This window comes from Numida meleagris, chromosome 2 (genome assembly GCF_002078875.1).
Source record: "Numida meleagris isolate 19003 breed g44 Domestic line chromosome 2, NumMel1.0, whole genome shotgun sequence".
Taxonomy (NCBI): domain Eukaryota; kingdom Metazoa; phylum Chordata; class Aves; order Galliformes; family Numididae; genus Numida; species Numida meleagris.
This window is the reverse complement of record NC_034410.1, coordinates 65,601,018-65,610,068: the sequence shown is the minus strand read 5'-3', so window position 1 is coordinate 65,610,068 and position 9,051 is coordinate 65,601,018. Positions and strand designations below refer to the sequence as shown.

Sequence of the window (9,051 nt, the reverse complement as noted above, 5' to 3'; positions counted from 1 at the left end):
TTCCTTTCCTTTCCTTTCCTTTCCTTTCCTTTCCTTTCCTTTCCTTTCCTTTCCTTTCCTTTCCTTTCCTTTCCTTTCCTTTCCTTTCCTTTCCCTCTTTAATTTTTACTTTTTCCATTCCCTTCCTTTTTGCTAGAGCATTTAGTGGCTTATGTAGAACAGTTCACAAAATGCAATCAGACAAATCACTCGTGTTTTCTGTTATCACCAAGACAGTGTCACCAAATGCTTTGAGTTGCACATAATTAACTGCTTATATAGAACATCCCTCCCATGGAGCTTTTAGACTCTCATGTATTTTGTTTGCAAATGTCTGAACACTGTGTGTTTTCCTATGTGATTTGTACCTTACGAACAATTGTCTTTCTAGTAAAATAAGCTAACACTTATACCCTTTTTCCTCCTCTTCAACAACCCAGTGTGGCAAATCCGTGAATATCCACATACTATTTAAAGAACTCCTCTCTGATATTACTGCATCAAAATCCAACTATTCACTCCTCATTGCCAACAGACTCTATGCTGAAAAGTCACGTCCAATCCTACCGGTGAGTGGTAGATCAGTGATTTCTTGCTAAATCCTGTATAAACCCGTAATCCAGGAGTACTGCCCAGAGTAGGGGATCTGTTGATCCAACTCTCCTCAGTGCTGTGGACTTCCACGGCTTTTCTCCTTGCAACAGCCCTGGCACTAGCCTTCACAGAAAGTATTTCAAGGGGAAAAAGATGGCCCTATTCAAAAATAAATGGAGTAATGAACAAAACTATGCTTTTTTTTCCCCACAGAAAATAATTAGATTTCAGCACGTTTCTTCACTTGAAAACCTCACCTTAAAAACAATATTTGAAAGTATCTAAATCTTCCATTTGATATCCTCAAAATAAAACATACAAATATTCTAAATCAAATAAATTTTGTCTTTAAAAACAAAGAAAAATGCTTCAAAATACAGAACTTTATTATAACAAAACACTCTCCAGTGGATCTGAAGATGTTTTTGTATTAGTCTTTCTCTAAGAAAATATTTCAGCATTTCTACTACATAATCTAAGCTGGTAAACTAATAAAAATCTTAAAGATCTTAAAATATCATGCATTGGAATAATTTTTCTGGCCCAGTTTTAACCATTTTTTTTGTCCAGGAAATAAGGAATGAAAACAGTCTAATGATAGCATAACTATAAAAAGCATGGAACATTTTAGCTGTATTTTATTTCATCTTCACAGTCTTTTTAAAAACTGATTTGGTGTCTACAACCGGTGTCTTTACAGATTTACCTAAAATGTGTGAAGAAACTGTACAGAGCAGGTCTGGAAACAGTGAACTTCAAAACAGCATCAGACCAAGCCAGACAGCTCATTAACTCCTGGGTGGAAAAGCAGACAGAAGGTAAGCTCAGAGAAGAGTTTATAATATACTTCCTTGCTACTACTGTACTTGAACAACTTCTGAAAAGACTATTCCTTCCATCTCCATTAATGGATATTTCCTGTGGAAATGCATGACTCTATTGGACATTTTTTTGTGTGTGTGCACTGACAGTGCATTTAAACATATATGACAAAGGCAGAGGTGCCAGGGTATGCACAGTGTGCACGTTCTGTGTAAGGAGAACATAACTCATGCAAGATTAGTCCCCATTTCCCTAGAATATTGGCATCATTTTACAAGCATGTGCTGGATGGATAAGAAATGGGCTTCCATGGAAGAAAATAATACAGCCACTAGGTTGGTGTAAGAAATGGAATAATTAGGAGTGTGTGTACATATATCAGGAATAAGGTGGGAGGAAAACAAGAGTCAAGTATGAGAAGGAAGCCCAGCGAGAGACAGAATATCTGTATACCTGCTTTGCTGTCCAGTTCCTTCTGTTCTATGCAAGTCTTTTTCCAAGCACATTTGAGGTATTCCTGGGGATGTGAACGAACATTCAAGCCTACATGTCTTCTTATAGAAACATCTGGCCAAGGTTTAGTTGTTCTGTATGAAATCACTCTCATGAACTTGAGTTCCACATGCCATCATTTAAAGACGAGGAAATCAAGTCAAGCATGCTGGTTGACTTCTAATACACAACTCTCCTGTTAAAAAAACAAGACCCCACAAAGCAGTACCTTCCAATCCCTTTGCTGCATTCATGCAAACCAGACAGGCTGTGTCTTAGCACTCATTGACTTGCTTTCTTTTTACAGGACAGATCAAAGATTTGCTTGTATCAAGCTCTGTTGATCTTGATACAACGCTGGTCCTTGTTAATGCTATTTACTTCAAAGGGATGTGGAAGACAGCATTCAATGCAGAAGATACTCGAGAAATGCCCTTCAGCATGACAAAGGTAGGGGAGACGGGCACCGCTTCTGGGCAGGACAGAAAGCCATTGGGGTGTCACATACACCATTCTACATTCATTGGCTGCTGGTTCTTCTTGGGCCCTTGCTGGCAGGGCATGAGGCTGAGCCCAAGGCAGGCTGGCAAAAGTTGTGAAAAGTTGTGTCTTACCAGGTATCCAAAGCATACCTGCGGGCAATACTGGAAAATGGAGACACGGCTTGAGGATCCAGCCCAGTTCCTCTGAAGGGCTTGCACATTTGCCTGTTTCAAGAAAAACTGCCCCCTGCTCACATTGTCTCATGCTTCTGTTTTGCAGCAAGAAAGCAAACCTGTGCAAATGATGTGTCTGAACAGTACCTTTAACGTGGCCACACTACCTGCAGAGAAAATGAAGATCCTGGAGCTCCCATACGCCAGCGAGGAGCTGAGCATGTTGGTGCTGTTGCCTGATGATGTTTCTGGCCTGGAGCAGGTACGGCCCTGGCAGGGGAAGGCAGCTACTTGTGAGTTCAGTGGGAACTGGCTGCTGTCAGACCTTTGGCTGTCCTCTCAGCCCCCGGCTGTGCTGTGCTGGCCAGGCAGAGGAGCAGAGCAGTGGCCCATGTGTTTCCAGGTGCTCAGGCAGAGGCTGGCCTCTAAGGAGAGCCCTGGCCTCCATGTTATTAAACAAAGAGTGCAGCGAGCAAAGCAAAGGTAAAGGAGCCTAGGGCTGCCGTAATGTTGTAGAAGGGCATGTATGTGGAATTTTTTTCATTGAGAGGCAATTTCATCAGGTCTCTTTTATAAACTCTTCAGCAAATGTTGCTAGAATTTATGAGGTTCAATAATCCCTAATGATATTTTTGACAAAATTCTCATCAAATATTTTAAATAAACTGCTCTCAGAATATTGAACTAGATGCAGAAATGTTTGTGTTTGTTTGGTATTATCAACTATATATGAATTGTCATGGCATTTTTTTGCAATCTTTTTCACCAGCTGACCAACATGTTATGTAGTGAAATTGCTATATTGTTCCGTATGATACATGAATTTATTTATACAGAAGGGGATATGTCAGGCGGAACTGAATAAAGGGGTACTGACAGAGGAAATACTAGAGAAACAAATGATAAAACAGGAAGATGTTGATAGGATGTACTTTGGGAAACTTTCTGTTTTTTTTTAAAATAATAGACTTGATTAAAATGAATCATGGAAACAAGTTGCATTCTCATCACAGGCAATTTATTCCGTTTGCAGATTGAAAGGACAATTAGCTTTGAAAAACTCACAGAGTGGACCAATCCCAATACGATGGAGAAGAGGAGAATGAAAGTATACTTGCCCCGTATGAAGATTGAGGAAAAATATAACCTCACATCTGTCTTAATAGCTATGGGAATGACCGATCTGTTCAGCCGTTCAGCCAATCTGTCTGGCATCTCTTCAGCAGAGAGCCTGAAGATATCTCAGGCTGTGCATGGGGCCTTCATGGAACTCAATGAAGAGGGCACTGAGATGGCAGGCTCCACAGAGGTTACAGAAGACATCAAGCATTCCCTTGAGTTAGAAGAGTTTAGGGCTGACCACCCATTCCTCTTCTTGATCAAACACAATCCAACCAACACCATTGTCTACTTTGGCAGATATTGGTCCCCCTAAAGAGAGTAAGAGCTGGCAACAACACATGCCTTCCCCTCAGAAACAAAATCCCTTTACCGTAGTGTTATAGCATAATCTTATCTCTTCCGTAGAAATGACATACCCACAGGAGACTAGACAGCACCAAGTACATTTACTCCTTCCCTTCTTGTATTGGTTTCAGAATGGCTTGATATGAGCAAAGACTGAGCCAACAAGATGGTGAGAATGAAGACACCTATCAGCCATGAAGGTGCCAAGTGATTTTCATTCAAGGAATAAATTGTAGGCATGACCCTAAGTCCTTGGGAACCCTTTACATAGAAAGTAATGAGCTTTGCTCATCCCATTCCCTGGTAACATAATACTGACAAATCCATGTTACCATTCTTGAAACATGGGCTTTGAGATCTCCAGTCTAGAGGGGATATTTGTGGAAAAGTTTCTGGTGTGCAGGTTATTGATTTGTGATTATGTCAACTTCAATTTTTTTTTTGGTTATTGGGAAATGGCATCCATTTTCACTATCACCAGAGTTGTCCTCTCACCATAAGTTCCTCACCTAATTCTGAATTTCTTGCAGAGGTTCTTCAAAGTCCTGAAGAGTTTCCCTTCCAGTCCAGAGAAGGGAAACAGATCCAGTTTTGCATAGGTGCAGTTATGCCTTTTCTCGGAGTGTAGATTCAAAGTCTGAACCATGGAGAGCCAGACGATCCTTATGACCCAGAACTCAGTGAGATCCACTGAGCAAAAGAACTGTCTAAATTTTTACTTAAAACTTTGGAAGATAATTCAAATTAGAGAACATTCTGATATGCTTTCTTGGTGGAAAATCCTGAAAGTGTTGTAAAATACTTCTTCTAAAAAATAAATTAGAATCCTAATATTTTCTGTCTTCTCTTCCTACGTGTAGATTGTCAACTGCAAATATGGATCCACTGGCTCAACATTATGTCCTGATTTCATTCTAATCACCCATTATTGATTTAGATGCATACAATTGATTTTGTTTTGGTTAACATAATAAAAGAAAACCACAAATGTTTTTCATGTGAATTATATTAGCTTTCTGAATCACACACTCTTAAAAATATCTTTACATTTTAACAGCTGTGAGTAAAATGTGATTTAGTTCAAAAATGTATTCTTAGAATGAATAAAGCATGCAGATATGAAGTTTTTCAGGAATTCATGAAATTTTTAGGAGTACCTATTTTCAAGAAGAACTCCACAAAAGACCTACAACCAGAGTTTGATTCTTCTCTGTATTTCAGATGACAAGAAATAGCACAACAGAATACAAATTTATTCAATTATTATGCATTTTTCTGTGCCATTCCAACAGGTATTAAAGATGACCTGGCAATTTTTCTGGTAAATATTTCAAGGAACAACTATTCTAACAGTCTTACCCTTTTATACAGAATCACAGACTCATAAGGGCTGGAAGATACTTCGGGGGATCATCTAGTCCAAGTTCAGATGATTTCATCATTTTAGATGATGAAAAAATAAGAAAATCACATAACTTGAAAGGCATCAGAAAGATTAGACCAACAACTACTAGGCAAAGGATTTCTCTATCCAGAGTCTTGAGAGGTGGAACTCTGACGTTAACATTGCCTAGTTCCACATTAGTGTTACCACTTCAGTGTCAATGATAAAAGGTGATCTGTAAAGTAAAAACAGCTGGTGCTACAGATCTGACATCCACATTTTTTTGTATATTATCAGGATATATATGATACGGACACAGCTGTTTTTCAATGGTAAAACCAAATATTTTACTGAGTGTGCTTTATTTTTGTTCTTTAGAAATGGAAGTAGTGATAAGAACAGTTCCAAGATAGGAGAAATATCAGCATCTCAAGGTTTACCATCAGTAGTTTATTCACCTTTTGCATCTCTTATATCCAGAAGCAGTTGATCCAGTCTGCTAAATTTAAAAGCCAGTTCACTTAAACAATATGAAGACTTGAGAAAGACTACATTTGCAAGCTACCCTTCCATGATTATTAGACTGGAAAGTGCTTGAAGTACAAAGACATGCCTCAGTGATCTGCACAACAGCAGAGGTCAAAATGGAGAAATGGGAAAAGAAAGTGAAAGTTTCTTGCTTACAAGCAAGTACAAAGCTTCCCCTTTGTCAAAAAGGAAAACAAGAGACAGGAAAGAGTGGAAATTCAGCAATACTGAACAAAAATTGCACAACATTCAAAGGACAGGATAAAAAGTATTCTCCATGAAGGGGGTGGCAGGCCTGGTGGGTGGAATGATGAACAAAATAAATACATTTTTAAATCCTTCCTGTGGCTCCAGGCATTTTCTGCCATAACCAACCAAAGGCATTTGGCATTTTTATTTTCTGAAGTATTATGATCCTGTTTCTTTGACAGATTACTGTGCAGCAACTGACAGAAGGTTTAGTGGGTAAGACATGGGGGATAAAATGTCCAGCATAGAGCAAGGCAAAAACATAATGGGGTGGGTGATCAACTGGCTGATAGATTGGGCTCAAAGAATTACAGCTACTGGGGTTACATCAGGCTGGCAGGCAGTCACTAGTGGGGTTCTGCAGGGCTCAATTTTAGGGCCAGTTCTCTTTAATATTTTCATCAATGACTTGGATACAGAACTTGAAGGCATACTAAGCAAGTTCATAGATGACACAAATTAGGAAGAGCCATTGACTCCCTTGAGGGTAAAGAGGCCTTACAGAAAGATCCTGACAAATCAGAGAGCTGGGCAATTACCAACTGTATGAAGTTTAACAAGATCAGGTGCCAGATTCTGCACCTGGGATGGGGCAGCCTTGGCTATGTGTATAGACTGGAGGACGAGAGGCTGAGAGCAGTCCTGCCAAAAGAGATCTGGGGGTTCTGGCTGACAGTAAGTTATATCTGAGCCAGCAGCCCAAAGGGCCAACCATACCCTGGCATGCACCAGGCCCAGCTCTGCCACTGGCTGTGGGGAGTGGTTGTCCCACTGTGCTCTGTGCTGTGCAGCCGCACCTCCAGCACTGGGGGCAGGTTTGGGTGCCACTATATAAGAAGGACACATAAAACTATTATACGGCATCCAAAGGAGGGCTACAAAGATGGTGAAGGGTCTGGACGGCAAGATGTGTGAGAAGCAGCTGAGGTCTCTGGGTTGGTTCAGCCCAGAGCAGAGGAGCTGAGAGGAGGCCTCATGGTGGCTGCAGCTCCTCACAAGGGGAGCAGAGCGGCAGCACTGAGCTCTGCTCTCCGACAGAGACAGGACCTGAGGGAACGGCATGGGGCTGTCAGGGGAGGGGGAGGTGGGGGTTAGGAAGAGGGTGGTTGGGCCCTGGAACAGGCTCCCCAGGGTTGTGGGCATGGCCCCAAGCTGCCTGAGTTCAAGGAGCATTTGGAAGATGGTCTCAGACAAATGGTTTGGATTTTGGGTGTTGCTGTGTGGAGCCAGGAGTTGGACTTGATGACCCTTATGGGTCCCTTCCAACTCAGGATATTCTGTGATTCTATGACAAGATGTACTGCCGTTCTATTTGTGAGATACTTGTGGACAAGAGCTTCACAGGGTCTTTCTGGATGTGCCTTCATGGGAAAAATCCTCTCTGTCAACACCGAGATACACATCTCTGGCACAATCTGTGAAAGACTAAGGCAGCAGTGCAGGCAACATCAGTCTCTTCAGAATGGCACAGCACTGCTGCAGAAAGGTGTCTGGTATGCTGTGTGCTTCTGTCTGAAAAAGCTTGACCAGACTTAGGACTTTGGACGAAGGAAACAACATAATCTCACAGAACAACTGAGTGAGAAATCACCACTGATAGCTATTACATCAAGTTCTGCAACAGCAACTAACTAAGAAATCACTGGCAATCACTGTGGTCAAGACAAACACAAAACGATCAATAAGCTCCTTCCTACTGGCAAAAGACTGAAAACATAAATGAGAACAAAATCTCTAGTTGTGCACAGGTTTTTGTGATTGAATGAGATACTTTGTTCTGTGCGCTGACCTGGACTTCATATTCTTTTGGAAACGATCAAATGTTGAAGAGCCTGTTAGTTTAGGGACAGGCCCACAATAAATACGTGGTAGAGCAAATAGCAGCAAAGTCTTAGCTGACCTCTTTCCTGGGACAAGCTTTGTCAAAAAAAGGACATGTCACAAGAACACATCCTTTTGTGTTTGTGCAGCATTGTACAGCTGTGCTGAACGGGGTAATCCATCAGCTATCCCAGAAAGCATTTCAGCTGAAGGAAGGTTGGCTTAATCTTGCTAGACTTCACAACAGATCTAAAGTTGATGAGTAGACTATGCAAGAACTCTTCTATTCTAATAATTCTGCACTGATGACTGACCACGATCAAAGTTTTCATTTACTGTGGGCTGATTTTTAAATTCTGCAACTCGCTTTAGACTAACTATTCATCTGACAAAAAGAAAAAATCCAACAGCAACAGTAGGCTGGGATGTGTACTAACATGGTTTTGGAGGAATTTGCTGTTCCTTCTCTATCACAAAACAAAAAAATCCTCTCAGCACTGAGTTTATTTAACTCAAAAGGTATTTTGAAAGCCTTATAATTACTAACAGCATTAGTGCTCTAAATTAGCTGTTATGACAGTTGCAGTGTCTTTGTATCTTTGTAGATCCTGAGCTGTGGGCTGTCTATGATGATCCAAACACATGATTCAGGCAGATGGTACACAAATGCCCAGGTGGCTCTTGTACAGGGAGCTGTAGCATGGTACTAGACAATTTGATAGTAAAGTAAAAAGATTTAAGGCACACTCAAAAGGTAGAAGTGACACAGTACAACTTGTTGAATAATCCTTTGACTTCTGAGCTGTAAAGTATACAACAACAGACCATTGCAGTGAGCGTTAAAGCCTGTTTGAACAGAAAACAAGCTGATTGTCAGCCTTAAGCAGGAAAGGTAGAAGGGGTAGCAGCCACAGAAACAGCTTGCAGTGTGGGGAGTGCTCTAAATTCTGTGATTAAAGATATTCAACGTGAACAACACATTCACGCACTTGACATGTCTTTCCACCAGCACAGAGATACCATCTTTAGCAAAGTGGAACTCACAACAATGGTGACTAA

The 9,051-nt window shown here is 40.9% G+C and overlaps 1 protein-coding gene across 1 annotated transcript in view; it reads left to right on the top strand.

The window, feature by feature from the left end:
* LOC110394578 (ovalbumin-related protein X-like) overlaps positions 1–7,092 on the top strand; it is a 9,227-nt gene extending 2,135 nt beyond the window's left edge. Inside the window, exons 3-7 of the mRNA XM_021388531.1 lie at positions 420–548; positions 1,274–1,391; positions 2,195–2,337; positions 2,650–2,805; positions 3,577–7,092. Of these exons, the coding sequence (XP_021244206.1) occupies positions 420–548; positions 1,274–1,391; positions 2,195–2,337; positions 2,650–2,805; positions 3,577–3,978 (948 nt within the window). The 3' untranslated portion in view covers positions 3,979–7,092. The remainder of the gene's footprint in view (positions 1–419; positions 549–1,273; positions 1,392–2,194; positions 2,338–2,649; positions 2,806–3,576) is intronic.